The 19,177-nt window shown below is 46.0% G+C and overlaps 1 protein-coding gene across 1 annotated transcript in view; it reads right to left on the bottom strand.

The window, feature by feature from the left end:
• Positions 1-19,177, bottom strand: part of LOC137643268 (B-cell lymphoma 6 protein homolog) — a 175,884-nt gene that overhangs the window by 129,845 nt on the left and 26,862 nt on the right. Inside the window, exon 2 of the mRNA XM_068376109.1 lies at positions 12,998-13,093. Coding sequence (XP_068232210.1) covers positions 12,998-13,043 — 46 coding nt within the window. The 5' untranslated portion in view covers positions 13,044-13,093. The remainder of the gene's footprint in view (positions 1-12,997; positions 13,094-19,177) is intronic.

Genomic DNA, 19,177 nt, shown 5'->3' with positions numbered 1-19,177 from the left:
AAGCTGTTCTTACACCACGCGAGAGAAGACCTCCTCTCTTCGGAAACAGGAACTGAGACCGTCTCTAGCGTCATGTCCTTTATCCAGTGAGCAGCTAGATGATACTGAAGGGGGGGAGGTGGAGTCTCCCTAACACGATGAACAGGGCCAGCGATGAAAGTGTCCCTGTTAGACTCATCCACTACCTGACTGAGCATCGGTTCCTTCTCAGCATGCTCTGGATGCATTCTAGGGCTTGGAAGATCCTTGGGGCCGACGGAAAAGCCCGAAAAGCTCGACTCTGAAGATCCATACCCAGGGAGACAATGGTCTGGGATGGGACGAGCTGAGACTCCTCAAAATTGACCAGGAGGCCCAGTTCCTTGGTCAGATCCATAGTCCATCTGAGAATCTCCAGACAGCGACGACTTGTGGGAGCTCTTAAAAGCCAGTCGTCTGACGGAGCCGGACACAAGATCATGGTACTGCTGCACAGTCTGTGAACTGTCAACCATGGGGAAGCGAGGAAGTACAGTGACAACCCGAAGCTGTCTAGACTGTCTGGATCGTACAGACAACTCCTTATCGGGTTGCTGAGGTTGCCGCACTGCGTCACAACAAGTCACTTCTGCTGGTTGTTGAACGTCTTCCCAGTGACACACTGACTCCGTAAACAAAAAATCCTCTAACAAGGACTAAGCTTGGACTGCATGTCTTGCAACACAGCTCAAGGTCTATGGGAGCAGGTGTGGTAACAGACGGGGTTAGCGACTGAAGTGGAACCATTACCTTCCCTGGAAGCATGTCATGCTTAAATAAAAGTCCATAGGAGGCTACGCAGCTAAAGGCTCCTCTCCAAATGACAGAGTCCTCAAGGGAATATCAGAAGGAGGGAGAAAAGCACTTTCTCATCTACAGGGACCATATCCGAGAAAAGCTAAGTTCTCTCAGTGAGGGTTTCACTGGTGCAAAAGCAGCAGACTAGAAGGCAACGTTATGAAACTGCTTGACAGTCTAGTGAGTTGGCAACAACCAAAGATGTATGACTGAGAAGCATGCGGTAAGGTATGCAGAGCATGTTGTATGCAGAGCATGCTGTATGCAGAGCATGCTGTATGTAGAGCATGCTGTATGCAGAGCATGCTGTATGCAGAGCATGCTGTATGCAGAGCATGCTGTATGCAGAGCATGCTGTATGCAGAGCATGCTGTATGCAGAGCATGCTGTATGCAGAGCATGCTGTATGCAGAGCATGCTGTATGCAGAGCATGCTGTATGCAGAGCATGCTGTATGCAGAGCATGCTGTATGCAGAGCATGCTGTATGTAGAGCATGCTGTAAGGTAAGCAGAGCGTGTTGCATGGCGTGTAACATTTCTCAGAAATTCCATGACCAGTGCTAGAGTGAGTAATATCGCATTACTGTCCATTGAAAGTGCACGTGCCGAGGGAATTGATTTAGACTGTTTTGTTGATGAATTTGATAGCCGGCATGATAATCGTAGAATTAAGCTGCACTAAATGTACTATAATCTACTTCACCTCAGGAAAGGGAAACTCGCCTTGTTGGCAACACTGCATTACTTCATGCATGCTTGCATGGGGTTTTAATATCAACATAATATTTACCTTACATTCATAACTCATGATTCATTTTTGTTTTGAAGATATTTTTGCCATATTTGCGATTTTGTTAAAAATATATTGCAAGGAATACATATATATTTTTATATTAAGTAATACAAATAACCTCCATTATCATAATGTTTGTGTAGGCATACATGTATATGATTACAAAAGCAAGTTATGAAAGTAATGAGGTGTTATTATTGTCATTTGTTATTTCCAAGTTGAATGGGAAGAGGCTCAAGTTGAGGAGAAAGTGGCAGATGCATGCGTTGAGGTGGCTGACTCATAGCATGAGGTTGCTGCCTCAAGAGTTGCGCTTGCTGTAAGGGTTGCGGATGCGCAGTAGCAGGTTCCTGAGGAACGAGTTGAGGTTCCTGAGGTGTGAGCTGCGAGAGTTGAGGTAGCGGCTGCGCAGAACGCAGTTCTTGTCTCGCTTTGAGGAGGGTTGAGGTCGCTGCAGCGAGTGCTGAGGTGGCTGCCTCATTGATGGAAGAGGTTGTCGTACCTCAAGAGATTGTTGCCTCGCTGGTGGAACCGCAAGCGGAAGCGGAGGAAGTAAGGCATAAGATTCCTGCTCCCATTGCTGAGGTTGCCTTAAGGAAGGCGGAGGTTGCTGCACACCGCTGGTAACTGGCAACTCAGTACGCGGTAAGGTATCCTGAGGAACCTCAACATCGTACGCCTGGCAGACTGGACTGCGGAGAGGCGGAGCGATCGCAGGAGGAGGTGTAACCTTCTCAGCCTGACACTCACGCATTAAGACCGCAAGCTGTGACTGCATGGACTGCAGCAAAGTCATCTTGGGGTCGGCAGACGCTAAGGTCTGCTGAGGCAAAGCCTTAACAGAAGATGAGGTCTGTTGCGGCATCACCTTACCTCTCTTAGGAGGTGTGCAGTCACCTGATGACTGCGGAGAGTCAGAGCTAACCCAATGACTGCATCCGGGTTGTTGAACTCTAGAGGTCTGGACTTTACGTTTAAGAGGTCTTGAGACCTGAGTCCAGCGTTTTCTCCCCGAAATTTCTTCTGCAGACGAGTAAAATAAGGGCTCAATCGTCTGCGGGTGGGAGTGACGGTCTCTGTAAGACACGCCCGCAACCACCGAGGATACTTCTGTGCGCCGATCAAGGCCTGCCGAACCCTTTTGCCCTTCGACATTGCTTCTCCCCTGGGCTTGGGAGCTTACAAGAGGTCCCGGACTGGGAGGACGACTGGCACGCACAGAAGTACCCTCACGCACAACACTGACACACTTTGCGCTAATCACTTATCACTTTTGAATTTCTGTTTGCACTTATTTCACTGAACTCGAAACTTTAAGTGGTTTGTTCCTGAAACACGCAATTCTATCCTTCCTTAAAAGTTAGTAATTGCGAAAACAGAATTACAATGTAACAGAAAAATCTAATGAAGGATAAATAATTCAGTGGCTGGAAAGAGACTAAACACTAGATCAAATAAACTACGTTTAAAATCTCTCACCGCATAAAGCTTGAGAACAAGAATAAACTCTAGAAACGTTTACCTTCTTCCCCTAAAGAGACTAGGGAGAAGAGCAAAAACGATAACAACGTTACTCGCTTGAACGAAACGTTTATCCAGCTCTCTCTCCCTCCGTCTCTATCTCTCTCTCTCTTGACTTAGAACCTGAGAGAAGAGCCCAATCATATATACTCGTTAAAACATATTATTGTTAAAGGAAAAAAACTGAAAGATTTCCCAAATAAAAAGTTCCTTTATTAGAATTAAAACCATTAAGCTAAGAAAGAATGAACAAAACGCTATAAACGGTTTACTCTTACTGCAACGTGACACCGTGAAAATTCTCTCTCTATCGTAACGATAGAGCGCAAGTTGAACGTTCTGAACGTCAACAACTGCAGAGACAAAACAAAACGTTAGTTCAACTTTGAAACAGTACGAGACTATCAAAGAAATTCTTTCAAAAACATTAAAATAGCATAATATGTTAACAGGTAAAACCGAAATGACGGGCTCAATGTTAATTAACTTCGGTACAAGAAAAGACCGCCTACTATTAGGAAAGGTCGAATATAAACAAATATAAAAATTAATTTAATAATTTTATAAAAAAGGAAGTTAATCGAAGAGGCCTATAAATGGCGGAGAGATATAAAATAAATCTATAACTTTTGTGAGCAAAATTAAGAGAGTCTATACTCTCCTAGACACCAACACTTCCGTCTAAGGGAAGGGTCGGCCATTTAAAGGTGAAAGAGAGTTCATACTCTCTTCGTCACCAAAATTAATCAAATTAATTCCAAAAGCTAGCTAAGCTAATAATAAAACTTCCTGAATAGCGAAAGCTGAAATCTTAGAGCAATACTTCACCAAAAACCGTGAACAAGACTCCAAAATTATAAGCGTATCCATGAACGTCTTGCCGGAAGCACGACAGAGGAAAAATTGAAGTGGTGTCAACAAGAAGTACTGCAGTACCTGGCCACAGGTGGCGCTTGTGAGTACACCCCCCTCTTGTATAGCGATCGCTGGCGTATCCCTTCCGTAGAATTCTGTCGGGCAACGGAGTTGACAGCTACATGATTATCGGGTAAGTTTAATATTGAAAAAAAGAACTTTTACGTGAAAAATAGTAACCTTTGAAAGTTACTTATATCCATCCATATACCAAGGCACTTCCCCCAATTTTGGGGGGTAGCCGACACCAACAATGAAACAAAACAAAAAGGGGGACCTCTACTCTCTATGTTCCTTCAGCCTAATCAGGGACTCAACCGAGTTCAGCTGGTACTGCTAGGGTGCCACAGCCCAACCTCCCACATTTCCACCACAGATGAAGCTTCATAATGCCGACTCCCCTACTGCTGCTATCTCCGCGGTCATCTAAGGCACCGGAGGAAGCAGCAGGGCCTACTGGAACTGCGTCACAATCGCTCGCCATTCATTCCTATTTCTAGCACGCTCTCTTGCCTCTCTCACATCTATCCTCCTATCACCCAGAGCTTTCTTCACACCATCCATCCACCCAAACCTTGGCCTTCCTCTTGTACTTCTCCCATCAACTCTTGCATTCATCACCTTCTTTAGCAGACAACCATTTTCCATTCTCTCAACATGGCCAAACCACCTCAACACATTCATATCCACTCTAGCCGCTAACTCATTTCTTACACCCGTTCTCTCCCTCACCACTTCGTTCCTAACCCTATCTACTCGAGATACACCAGCCATACTCCTTAGACACTTCATCTCAAACACATTCAATTTCTGTCTCTCCATCACTTTCATTCCCCACGACTCCGATCCATACATCACAGTTGGTACAATCACTTTCTCATATAGAACTCTCTTTACATTCATGCCCAACCCTCTATTTTTTACTACTCCCTTAACTGCCCCCAACACTTTGCAACCTTCATTCACTCTCTGACGTACATCTGCTTCCACTCCACCATTTGCTGCAACAATAGACCCCAAGTACTTAAACTGATCCACCTCCTCAAGTAACTCTCCATTCAACATGACATTCAACCTTGCACCACCTTCCCTTCTCATACATCTCATAACCTTACTCTTACCCACATTAACTCTCAACTTCCTTCTCTCACACACCCTTCCAAATTCTGTCACTAGTCGGTCAAGCTTCTCTTCTGTGTCTGCTACCAGTACAGTATCATCCGCAAACAACAACTGATTTACCTCCCATTCATGGTCATTCTCGCCTACCAGTTTTAATCCTCGTCCAAGCACTCGAGCATTCACCTCTCTCACCACTCCATCAACATACAAGTTAAACAACCACGGCGACATCACACATCCCTGTCTCAGCCCCACTCTCACCGGAAACCAATCACTCACTTCATTTCCTATTCTAACACATGCTTTACTACCTTTGTATAAACTTTTCACTGCTTGCAACAACCTTCCACCAACTCCATATAACCTCATCACATTCCACATTGCTTCCCTATCAACTCTATCATATGCTTTCTCCAGATCCATAAACGCAACATACACCTCCTTACCTTTTGCTAAATATTTCTCGCATATCTGCCTAACTGTAAAAATCTGATTCATACAACCCCTACCTCTTCTAAAACCACCTTGTACTTCCAAGATAGCATTCTCTGTTTTATCCTTAATCCTATTAATCAATACTCTACCATACACTTTTCCAACTACACTCAACAAACTAATACCTCTTGAATTACAACACTCATGCACATCTCCCTTACCCTTATATAGTGGTACAATACATGCACAAACCCAATCTACTGGTACCATTGACAACACAAAACACATATTAAACAATCTCACCAACCATTCAAGTACAGTCACACCCCCTTCCTTCAACATCTCAGCTTTCACACCGTCCATACCAGATGCTTTTCCTACTCTCGTTTCATCTAGTGCTCTCCTCACTTCATCTATTGTTATCTCTCTCTCATTCTCATCTCCCATCACTGGCACCTTATATACATTGAAAAAACAATTCATATAAAAAAATGCTAAGAGAATTCCTATGCGCAACTTTTATTAGATAAAATTCTCTTTCAAAAGGTTTGTAAATGAAAAAATAATTGATTGAGATATAAAAAAGTAGTAGGAGTTTGAAGTAACACCAGTATAACATTCCTTTAATGGGGCTGAGTTGTGGCCCTTAAGGAAACTACTGTAAAACTCAATATAACATGAACATGGGCACTGACAAATGAAATGTAAGATATTTTGTTAAGGCAACAGCAAGAACTCTGAATACTCTATTCAGATTACGCACTGTTGCCTGATTCTAGAGTAAGGAAAACAAATTCATTTGCTGACAAAACAGCATCTATGAGTAACAATTTCTACATGCATATCTCAAGGTATCAAAATTAAGTCATCAGGAATTACATAAAATATGCCAGTCTGAGATCTTTTAGGTTAAAAATAAGGAGACTATATCTGATGTCTACATTGGCCCTCTCCGCAAAGCCCGCTGTTAGCCATCATATAGAGGAGCCTACAATGAAAACCGAAAGGGATTATTCAAGGGGCCACCAACCTCTTGACCTTAGATATATTCCGTTCCAACATCTTGGTTTTTTTTTTTCAGCAAAATAATACAAATCAAAACCAATGACATGGTAGGAGACTTCATTGGTCAAAGATCTTCAAGGTTAAAAAAGTAGATTAAATCTGAAGTCCCTTGAGCCACTTCTCTTACCAAAGTAATGTTGGCAATCATATAGAAAACTGAAGGTTTTTTATAAGATCTTACCTTAGGTTGTGTAAGCAATGTGTAAAGCTCTGCCTATAAACAGGTAATTGTATTTTTCCTAACTATACAAACCTTAGCTATTTAATATGGGTAATTACTTTCGGCGTAGCTGAAATGACGAGCCATTAGAATTTTAACAAGGGTTTACTAGCGGGGGGTAGGGAGGGTAGCTTGATACCCCCCCCCCCCCCCATCACACACCTGTGCTTGAGCTCACTTTGTTTAGAGGTAGGACTTCATAGGGGATAGGGCTGGTGGGCAAGCTTGATTAAATAGCTAAGGTTTGTATAGTTAGGAAAAATACAAATTACCTACGAATTTGTCATTTGTTCCGTAACTGATATACAAACCACGCTATTTAATATGGGTGACTCACCCATTAGGAAGGGTGGAAAGTCCCAGCCAGTACTGGCTTTTGGCTTTGCCCGGGGACTCAGTATCTGAGTGTGTCAGCACTCAACAATAAGGAGTCCCTGCACCTCGCTAGAACCTTGCTACGCAAGGGCTGCAGCCTACGTAAGCTGTGTGTGAAGGTATGAAGTATGACTCGTCCTAGGAAGTTGACATGTAGTCCTTTGGATGGAAACTTTAGGCTAGGACTCTCCCAATACCACCTCGTCAGGGTATGGAGACGTGACAGTATTAGCTTAATATTAGGAACACAAGGAAACATGGTTTACCTGCAGTGGTTCGAGGTCAGCTGTGCAGAGAACCCGGGATGCTGCTTTCCCCAAGAGAGGGGAGGATGAAGAAAAGAATAAGGGCCAGACATACCTTTTCATTCATGCAGACTAAGACCAGGTAACAATGCCCTCAACCTTCTGCTACTTGTCCACTAAGGAGCCTGGGGTTTTAAACCAGCTGTTGTGCAGCCACCACAGGGCCAACAGAAAACGTATCGAGTCTCCTGTGGGTCACGTCTTGCAGGTAGTGGGCTGTGAAGGTCGTCTGACGCTTCCACAACCCCGCTTGTAGCACCTGCGTCACTGAAAAGTTTTTCTTGAAGGCCAGGGACGTAGCTACGCCCCTGACATCATGTGCTCTAGGGCGACGTGACGGAGGAGGGTCTGGATTCAGGGACAGATGGATCACCCTACGAACCCATGCCAAGATGGTATTCTTGGTAACCCTCCTCTTAGTCCTCCCAGTGCCCACAAACAATCCCTGCACCTCGGGACGAACTGCAGCCGTTCTTTTGAGATATAGCCTCAGACTCCTTACTGGACACAGTAGGAGATGGTCTGGGTCATCTGTTACAGAACGAAGACTCGAAATCTTGAAGGAGTCAAACCGAGGGTCCGGCACTCCCGGATTCTGAGTCTTAGCAATAAACTCAGGGACGATCCCCTTGAATGGGCGATGTCATAAGAGACCATGAAGTTCACTGACTCGCTTGGCCGAGGCCAAAGCTAGTAGGAACACCGTCTTCCAAGTTAGGTGGCGATCTGAAGCCTGGCGTAATAGTTCGTAGGGAGGTCTCTTAAGAGACCTGAGAACTCGAACCACGTTCCATGGAGGAGGTCTCACTCCCGACTGAGGGCAGGTAAGTTCATAACTTCGTATGAGTAGGGAAAGTTCCAGCGAGGAAGAATGTCCACTCCTTTGAGCCTGAAGGCTAGACTTAGGGCTGAGCGATAGCTTTTCACCGCCGAGACTGAAAGGCGCATTTCTTCCCGCAAATACACGAAGAACTCTGCTATTGCTGGAATAGTGGCATCGAGTGGAGAGATACCCCTTCCACGACACCAACCACAGAAGACTCCCCACTTTGCCTGATAGACAAATGCGGATGACCTTCGCAGGTGTCCAGACATCCTGCACGCAACTTGTTGCGAAAATCCTCTCTCAGCGAGGAGATGCTGGATAGTCTCCAGGCGTGAAGTTATAGCGAAGCTACGGCTTTGTGGTAGATGTTGGCGTGTGGTTGTTTGAGTAGCTCGTGTCGTGGTGGGAGTTCTCTCGTAAGTTCCGTTGGGAGTTGCAGAAGGACCGGAAACCATTCCGCGTGATGCCATAGCGGAGCTATAAGGGTCATCGAAAGATTGACTGATATTCTGGTCTTGTTGAGCACCCTCCTCATCAGACAGAATGGGGGAAAGGCGTATACGTCGATGTTGTCCCACCGTTGTTGGAAGGCATCTTGCCAGAGCGCCTTGGGATCCGGGACTGGGGAGCAGTACAACGGAAGCTTGAAGTTCAGCACTGTAGCGAACAGATCCACAGTCGGGGAACCCCGGACTGTGGGAACCCCGCAAAGTCAGGACTTTGTTAGCTACTAGATGCTCCAAAGACCATTCGGTACTCACTATCTGAGACGCTCTGTTCAGACTGTCGGCGAGCACAGTCCTCTTTGCCTTCTTTTCCTTTGTTTTTGTCCTATTTGAAGCAAGTTTTGGCTGGCTGGTCTGAGAGAGTTGGTGGTTTTTGGGTCCTGGATGTTAGGGCCCTATGGAGGAGAGTCCTGGTGTGACTTCTTCCATCTCTCTGCTGCCTGCTCCACATCTCCCTGCTTGAACAAAAAGGATCCCTCCAGAAAGGGATTCCGGAGCCTCGTGATCTCGACATGGGAGACCTGATGATGGAAACGCTCGACTACCTAGTCCGTGCGCCGCAGTATGATGTTAGCCCACAAGTTTACAGCTTGGTGGCCAAGAAACTCAATAACGAGTGCCCGAGAGCAAGATGGTCTCCATTGTATTCCTGGTGCATTCTTCAGTCCGCACCAGGTTCCCCAGTGACCCTATCTAAAGGTCAAACCATGAAGTAGCCTGCATGGCATACTTCGCGATTTTCGCCTGGTTCAGGATCTCCGTAGTTGCGAACGAGACTTAAAGCCCGGAAAGTCTCTCCAGAGAAATTCCCTTTGTCAATTCCTCTAAGGAATGGTGTAGACAAAGAGCCGGGAGAGGCTCGTCAAGGACTTTGTAATACCTCCTCTGCTGGACACCCAGATGTGGGAGGAGTTTCAAGGACAAGCCTGAATGAAGTGTCTTAAGAGAAGTCTGTGAGCTGAGCAGAAACCTTCCATCTGGCACTCTTCAGCCCCTGAGACCATGACAAAGCTGCACCGGACTTTAAGGGCTTCTGAGTTCTAAAGACAAGGTCGAGGGCCGTATCTTTGCCCTCTTGCGATGGCAACGCTGGATCTGCCAATCCGTTGATGGACCTGATGCTGGCTTGAACCTGCCAGAAGGCACGTTCCGACTCTCTGCTCCACTTCATTAAGACTAACGAGAAGGTTGTCATCCACCCACAAGACTGCATCCCGGGGTGGGTCATAGTTGCTGTGATGGCTGGATGTCCTGACCCCCTCTGCGGGTCTAGGAATCCCTGATGACGATTTTGGAACTGTCTTTGAGTTCTCTCCTAGGAGAGAAGAAGGTTACCAGAACAGAAGGCTTTGCGGAAAGGACGTTCAGCTGGCCGTCAGACAGAGGAAGGCTAGATTCCTACGTGGGTTTCGATGCTGTTGCTCTGGAGGTGATGAGCGAGACCTAGAAGGACGAGGAGGTGATGAATCAGCAGGTCTGGACTTCTTTTTGGAAGATCTGGTATGGGTTAGTTTGACCCTGGTAGAAGGTATTTCGTCCTGGACTCCTCTCTTCCTTTTCAGGGGGGACGAAACCGTGGAGGTTTGTCTTGGTAGGGTAGGTGAAGGTTCTTTGCAGGAAAAGCTGAAAGTTTTTGAGGGGCAAGATGACGGCAGTCTTGAAGGGACGGCATGGGTGACTGCCTTAACCAAAGCGCTAAACCATGGCTGCTGTCCGATGAAAGCACTGTCCATGAGATCTCCTGAAAACAAAAAGGAAGAACACTGCAATAGAGTCTTGGTTACCGAAGATGACGAAGCGGGTAGCTGGGACCTGACCTCCTTCCGCTCCATGGACTCCTTACGAGGGGCAGGGAGCTTGGTACAGTAATCTTAAACTCCTGCTGCTTGCCCTTTTCCCCTTTCCCCAGTGAGTGATGTTCTGCACTTACACGGAGGGGAATGGGGCGAAAGCGAACCATGGAAAGAAGCTTTATCCTTACTAGAAGGAGCCGAAGGTCTGACTGTCTGTCTGCTTCTCGCCTTAAAATGTTCCTCTGAATGCTGATGAACAGGGGATGGATGTCTTTGCCATTGCTATGATGCCACGTGCTCGCATGAAGAGGGCTATTGTTCAGCTGGTCTCTTTGGAGAAAGAGATGAAGGATAGTGACCCGGAGACCGACAGGTTGGCGACCGGCACTTGGCAAACAGTGAGTTGGCGAACGGCGCCTGGCCGGAGATTGACGAGATGGCAAACGAGATGCCTGAAAGATCGGTGGCAAGTCGAAACCTTACTCTCCACTGAAGAGGAGTGACGAGTCATCGGCTAAAACCAAAAGTGACAACAGAAAACTGAAGGTTTCTGAGGAACTGGTGAAGGCTGACAAACAGGAACATCAGCTACTGGGGCCCGACAAACAGGAGACCGATAAGATGTCAATCGGCAAATCAGCGATCGGTGAGCAGCAAGCAGGCAATCGCCGAGTAGGTGAACTGCGACCAGGCAAACGATGAGCAGGTGATCAGTTATCTGGCAAACGGGGGGCAGGAGAACAGCGTCTAGGAGATCGGTGAGACGGAGAATTTCGATCCAGAGCAGGTGGTCACTATTAGGAGAAGATCGCGAACGAAACCTCGTCGCCGAGTCACGATTCGGGATTCGTTGACAAACAGGAGACTTCAGGAGAATGGCTGAAGGACGAGACATGGAAGAATCAGGAGGATCCTCTGAAGAGCAAGTCTACCAACCAAACATTCGACGTTTCACCGAAGGTGAAGAAGCGTGACGGAGCCGAAGAGGTGGGCGAGTTCCGCGATGGCGGCGACCACGACAACGAGCCTCCACAGGGTTAGGCAGGGCAGCAAAAGGCCTCAGGAGAGAAGTCTCTGTGAGCGGTCTCCCTTGCGAACGAGAGAGGTGATCACTCGCTGGAGAGACATGCCTTGGACTTTGCTTTTCCCCCGAAGCCTCAAGAGGGGAAGTGCAGTCCTCGGTGGCGGCTGACAGATCAGAAGAAGAGGCAAGAGCGGAGTCCGCAGGCAGGACAATGGACAAAGCCTTGGAAACATGTATCTCAACCAAAGACAACGGATCCACCTCGGACTTGGAAGAACGCTGGAATCCTGCACCTCGCTGAAGAAGGCCAAGCAACACCTCCTTGGAAGGCAGATCGAGCAAACCCAGACAGCCACACATGACACAAGGGAGAAAAAGACAAGGTCTTTACCAGGGGGAGAGGCGGGGCCACCTCGCTAGGGTAGGCGACCCCGTCTCACGAGGACCAGGGTTGACCAGGTGTTAAAGGGTCTACGCGATTACTGTACTCGAAAGATCCACGGAGGGAACCGCTCGAGTAGAAGCTTTGGAGGAAAGTCGGGGAGCGGAAGAAGCAGCTTTGGGTTTCTTCTGCTTCGAAGAAACCTTTGAAGGAGAAGAGTCTTTTTTCCCCAAACTTTAGCCACTGGGAAGCAGACCACTCCCGATAATCAATACACTTACTATCCTCTGTACAGCGATGCCCCCGACAAGCCAGACACAGACAGTGAGGATAGGTATCTTCGGATGACATGAAGGTACTGCAGGAGCGTTCTTCGGGACCATGGCAGATTTGCATGACTGGCAGGCAAGGGCACTCACAAATACAAACACACAATCTGAAAGAAAAAGCACTAAAAGATTAATAGCAGTCCAAAAAGATCGGATGAAGAGCAGCAGCAACCGTTCATCGTCTGAGCTAAAAACAAAGGGAAGTATAATCACTGGTGTGAGCGAGAGGGGTAGTTAATATCCCCCAACCCCCACTAAGTAGCGGGATGGGTGGTTAACCCTCGCTAATTTTCTAAAGGCTCTTCCTTTCAGTTTCACCAAAAGTAATACCCATATAAAAGTGTAAGTTTGTATTCTAGTAACAGAACAATATCTTTGTCTGGTTTTAGTAAAATGCACAGAATAAAACTTTACAACCTATTGAAATGCTCATCTCTAATGGAGTTTGTGTGTAACCAAAGTCCTAACCTCTTCAAATATACAAAGTACCGTGCATATTTTACTACCATGACTCCATAAACAAAAAATATGATGATAAAAACATATAAAAGATGATAACTTAATATTACCTTTGGTATCTTTCAAATATTTTCTGCTGCTGTTCCCATTCTCCATGGCACATTTTCACTAAGAAGTATTAACTATAAATGGTGAACAAAGGCAACCTGCAAAAAGAAAAGAAAATCAAAGTTATATATGCTTGAAAATTCCAATACAAAATTTTATTTTCATATAAAAATCCAATGGTTTATTTTACTCTTCTCAATAATAGTAGTAGTTGTCTCCAGACAAGTCTCAGAAGAAGTAATTCCCTTTGCATTTTTCATTATGACATGAGGTAATGAATTTTCATGTGAAGAAATTAATTCTACTTTACAATTAGATGTTTTCATCATAACCCACAATTTACATTAGCACAAATACAGTAGTTACTCAGGTAGAAGGTCTCATCAATGAAATTTTTACAATATTCTGAACATGTAACTTAGATTTGTGAGAGGGTAAGAGCAAAGAGAGAAAATCCCTCCCAATGCCTAAAATGTTATTTTGATAATAAAATAAATTTTTGAATATACTTACCCGGTGATTATAATAGCTGCAACTCTGTTGCTCGACAGAAAAACTCTACGTAAAAATTCGCCAGCGATCGCTACACAGGTAGGGGGTGTACTCAACAGCGCCATCTGTCGTTCAGATACCCAGTACTCATTGTAAACAAAGAACTCAATTTTCTCCTCAGTCCACTGTGTCTCTATTGGGGAGGAAGGGAGGGTCCTTTAATTTATAATCACCGGGTAAGTATATTCAAAAATTTATTTTATTATCAAAATAACATTTTTCAATATTTAACTTAGCCGGTGATTATAATAGCTGATTCACACCCAGGGGGGTGGGTAGAGACCAGCAAAATATGTTTACATCATATGAGCTAAGAATTTTTATTTCATTTTAGAAGTTATCAAAATAACTAAACAAAATAAATAGGTACCTGGTAAGGAAGTCGACTTGAACAATTACTCTGCCTTTTTAAGTACGTCTTCCTTACGGAGCCTCGCGATCCTCTTAGGATGCTGAGCGACCCCTAGGAGCTGAAGTATCAAGGGTTGCAACCCATACAACAGGACCTCATCAAAACCTCTAATCTAGGCGCTTCTCAAGAAATGACTTTGACTACCCGCCAAATCAACTAGGATGCGAAAGGCTTCTTAGCCTTCCGGACAACCCAAAAACAACAATAAAAACATTTCAAGAGAAAGATTAAAAAGGTTATGGAATTAGGGAATTGTAGTGGTTGAGCCCTCACCCACTACTGCACTCGCTGCTACGAATGGTCCCAGAGTGTAGCAGTTCTCGTAAAGAGACTGGACATCCTTAAGATAAAAAGACGCGAACACTGACTTGCTTTTCCAATAGGTTGCGTCGATTATACTTCACAGAGATCTATTTTGTTTAAAGGCCACGGAAGTTGCGACAGCTCTAACTTCGTGTGTCCTTACCTTCAGCAAAGCTTGGTCTTCCTCATTCAGATGGGAATGAGCTTCTCGTATTAACAGTCTGATAAAATAGGATAAAGCATTCTTTGACATAGGCAAAGATGGTTTCTTAACTGAACACCATAAAGCTTCAGACGGGCCTCGTAAAGGTTTAGTTCGTTTTAAATAGAACTTAAGAGCTCTTACAGGGCATAAGACTCTTTCTAGTTCATTTGCAACCATACGATAAGCTTGGAATATCGAACGATTTTGGCCAAGGTCGAGAAGGCAGCTCATTTTTGGCTAGAAAACCAAGTTGTAGAGAACATGTAGCCGTTTCAGATGAGAATCCGATGTTCTTGCTGAAGGCATGAATCTCACTGACTCTTTTAGCTGTGGCTAAGCATACCAGGAAAAGAGTCTTCAAGGTGAGATCTTTCAGGGAGGCTGATTGTAGCGGCTCGAACCTGTCTGACATAAGGAATCTTAGTACCACGTCTAAATTCCAACCAGGTGTAACCAAACGACGCTCCTTCGTGGTCTCAAAAGACTTAAGGAGGTCCTGTAGATCTTTATTGTTGGAAAGATCTAAGCCTCTGTGATGGAAGACTGATGCCAACATGCTTCTGTAACCCTTGATAGTGGGAGCTGAAAGAGATCGTTCTTTCCTCAGATATAAGAGGAAGTCAGCTCTTTGAGTTACAGAGGTACTGGTCGAGGATACGGATACTGACTTGCACCAGTTTCGGAAGATTTCCCACTTCGATTGGTAGACTCTAAGGGTGGATGTTCTCCTTGCTCTAGCAATCGCTCTGGCTGCCTCCTTCGAAAAGCCTCTAGCTCTCGAGAGTCTTTCGATAGTCTGAAGGCAGTCAGACGAAGAGCGTGGAGGCCTTGGTGTACCTTCTTTACGTGTGGCTGACGTAGAAGGTCCACCCTTAGGGGAAGTGTTCTGGGAACGTCTACTAGCCATCGAAGTACCTCGGTGAACCATTCTCTCGCGGGCCAGAGGGGAGCAACTAGCGTCAACCTTGTCCCTTCGTGAGAGGCGAACTTCTGCAGTACCTTGTTGACAATCTTGAACGGAGGGAATGCATATAGATCTAGATGTGACCAATCTAGGAGAAAGGCATCTATATGAACTGCTGCTGGGTCCGGGATTGGTGAGCAAAATATTGGGAGCCTCTTGGTCATCGAGGTTGCGAAGAGATCTATGGTTGGCTGGCCCCAGGTGGCCCAAAGTCTCTTGCATACATCCTTGTGGAGGGTCCATTCTGTTGGAATTATTTGTCCCTTCCGACTGAGACAATCTGCCATGACATTCAAGTTGCCTTGGATGAACCTCGTTACTAGTGATAAGTTTAGACCTTTTGACCAGGTGAGGAGGTCCCTTGCGATCTCGTACAACGTCAGAGAGTAGGTCCCTCCTTGCTTGGAGATGTACGCCAAAGCCGTGGTGTTGTCCGAGTTCACCTCCACCACTTTGCCTTGAAGGAGAGACCTGAAGCTTTTCCAGGCCAGACGTACTGCCAGTAGCTCCTTGCAGTTGAAATGCATTGTCCTTTGACTCGAGTTCCATATTCCCGAGCATTCCCGACCGTCTAATGTCGCACCCCAGCCTACGTCCGATGCGTCCGAGAAGAGAACGTGGTTGGGAGTCTGAACAGCCAGGGGAAGACCCTCTCTTAGGTTGATATTGTCCTTTCACCAAATCAGACAAGACTTTATCTTTTCGGAAACCGGGATCGAGACCGCTTCTAGCGTCTTGTCCTTTTTCCAGTGAAAAGCTAGATGGTATTGAAGAGGACGGAGGTGCAGTCTTCCTAGTGACACAAATTGATCCACGGATGACAGTGTCCCTACCAGACTCATCCACAGCCTGACTGAGCAGCGTTCCTTCTTCAGCATCTTCTGGATGGATGGCAGGGCTGGGGGCTGATCGTCTTGTAGTTCAGCAACGTCCTCATCAGAGGGTTCCTCATCCGAAACTGATGAGGAAACAGCAACGGAGTGGGCAACGTCTGGCTCGCTGAATCCGGTCGCACTGGTGGATGCGTGACGGAGCCGGACGCAATATCATGGAACTGCTGCACAGTCTGTGAACTGTCAACAACCATGGGTGCGCGAGGAAGCACAGCGTCAACCCGAGACTGTCTAGACCGTCTGGGTTGTGCAGTCAACACCCTACCGGGTTGCTGAGGTTGACGCACTGCGTCAAAACAAGTCACCTCTGCTGGTTGTTGAACGTCCTGAACGTCAACAACCACCTCCGAGCGTCGCTTAACGTCAACGTGCGGCTGGCAACCCACACTGGGTCGCATCGGTGGAGGAACCACCTCAACTGGCAGACGCGAGTAGGTTACCTCAGCGTCAACAGGGCGCACAACCGACCGGTTGGAAGGTTGTTGGCCAGAAGGTTCTTCTCCGCATTTAAGTCCTCTGTCAAGGACGCAAGCTTGGACTGCATGTCTTGCAGCAAAGCCCATTTAGGGTCTACGGGAGCAGGTGTGGCAACAGACGGGGTTAGCGACTGAGGCGGAACCGTTTACCATCCCTGAAAGCCTTGTTATGCGTGACATAATAGTACAGCAAAACTTCAAAAGCTCGACAACAGCTGTGAAGTTGACCTGTAAACAACTTGGAGCGTCTCCTGGCTAGGCGCCAGGGAGAGTCTACCAGAATTGAGAAGTCTATCTGGGCAGAGGCATGAACTCCCAAGCCGAGAACTTCTCTCGTGTCATATCAGACTCTCGCTCTATAAACCAGTTTAAAAAAAGGGAAAGCAAAGGCTGTATCCCCCAAACTCCTCCTGGTGAAAAACCAGTCGCCTAGCCAACGTAACGCTCTCTAGGAGAGCGAGAGAGCACTAGCTTAAAAACAACGGCTTCGAAGTAGCTAGGCCTAGTGTAAGCTCTGACGTTTAGGCGAACGAGGAGCAGCAGTTACAAAAAGATCCGGACGAAGATCCTTAAAAAAAATCATCATGATTTAATTAAAGTCCATAGGAGGCTAAGCAGCTTTAGGCTCCTCTCCATCTGACAGAGTCCTCAAGGGAATATCAGTAGGAGGGAGAACAGCAACTTCCTCATCTACAGGAACCTTGTCCGATAAAAGCTGAGTCTCTCACTGGTGCATTAGTAGCGGACCAGAACGCAACGTCATGTAACTGCTTGACAGTCTGTGAACTGTCAACAACTGAACTGTCAACCACAACAGGTGCGTGAGGACGTACAGCGTCCACTCGAGACTGCTTTGACTGCCTAGACTGAGCAGTCAAAACAACTCTAGAATGCGGAGGTTGACGCACAGCGTCAAAACAAGTCAACTCCGATTGTTAGTGAACGTCTTGAACGTCAACAGGAGCATCAGCCAGTGGCCTAACGTCCAAATGCGGCTGAAAAACCACACGAGACCGCATCGAGTGTGGTTCTAAACAACCTGACTGGCGTGACTAAGCTACGCCAACGTCAACAGTAAGCACAAAGGAACGTTAGGTTGGCTGAAAGCCAGGATATCGATGAGATAAACGGCTAGACTCAACGGACTAATCAGCAGAATAGTCTTCCATAAGGGAGGCAAGCATATACTGCATGTTTTGCCATACAACCCCTTAAGGATCAACGGAAATGGTTGTGGTAATAGACGAGGGTAACGTCTGTGACCGCAACACTTTGCCAACAAAAAAAGACTCTCGGAGTCTGTGTTACGCTTTTGTTAGGCGGCGAGCAGTTATCCGATGACTGCATAGGGTCAGAGCTGTCCTAATGGCTGTAACCAGGACGCTGGACCTGTCCTGAAAGGACTGACTTTCGCTTAAGGGCTTCGAAACCTTGTGACAGGTTTCTTATGCGAAAAGCCTACGGATGGCGAGGAGAAACAACGTCTCTCTCGTCTTATGGTAGGGGAGATCTTGGTAAGATACACCCGATACCATAGAGGGAAAACGTCTGTTCGTTGGTCAAGGCCTCTCGAACCCATAAGTCGTTTGACATTACTTCTCCCCTGGGCTTGGGAGCTTGTAAGAGGTCCCGGACTAGGTGAACGACAGGCACGAACAGACGAACCCTCGGACGCAACACTGTAACCGGACGCAACACTGTAACACTTTGCGCATATCACTTTATCACTTCAATTTTCTGTTTTGCACTAATTTCTACCTGAAACACGCAATTCTACCCTTCATTAAAAGGTAGTAATTGCGAAATTAGTCGTATAATGCAAGCTCATAATACCAGCAAAAAACAGAAAACATATTTTAAGATAAAAAGAAAAATCAGTGGCTGGGAAAGAGACTAAACACTAGTTCATATAACTACGTTTTCAATCTCTCACCGCACATAGCCTGGGGACGAGAATAAAAACCTAAAAACGTTTTATCCTTCCTCCCTGTACAGCGACTAGGGACGTGAGTAACACGAGAACAACGTTACCCGCTTGAACGGAACGTTTTCTCTCCTCTCTCTCCCTCTGTCTCTATCTCTCTCTCTCTTTCTCTCTTGATTTCGCACCTAAGAGAAGAGCCCAATTATATATCGTCAAAAAAACATGTTATTTGACTAAAGGAAAAAACTGAAAGGTTTTTCAAATAAAAAGTTCCTTTAAATTAGAATTTAAAACATTTAAGCTAAGAAAGAATGAACAAAACGTCAGAAAAGATTTACTCTTACTGCAAAGTGAAACCGTGATACACTCTCTCTCTATCGTAACGATAGAGCGCATGTTGAACGTCCTGAACGTCAACAACTGCGTAGCATAAAAAACTAAACGTTAGTTCAT

Source organism: Palaemon carinicauda, chromosome 6, assembly GCF_036898095.1.
Source record: "Palaemon carinicauda isolate YSFRI2023 chromosome 6, ASM3689809v2, whole genome shotgun sequence".
Taxonomy (NCBI): domain Eukaryota; kingdom Metazoa; phylum Arthropoda; class Malacostraca; order Decapoda; family Palaemonidae; genus Palaemon; species Palaemon carinicauda.
Note: the sequence above shows the minus strand (reverse complement) of the source record. Positions and strands in the feature narration are given on the sequence as shown.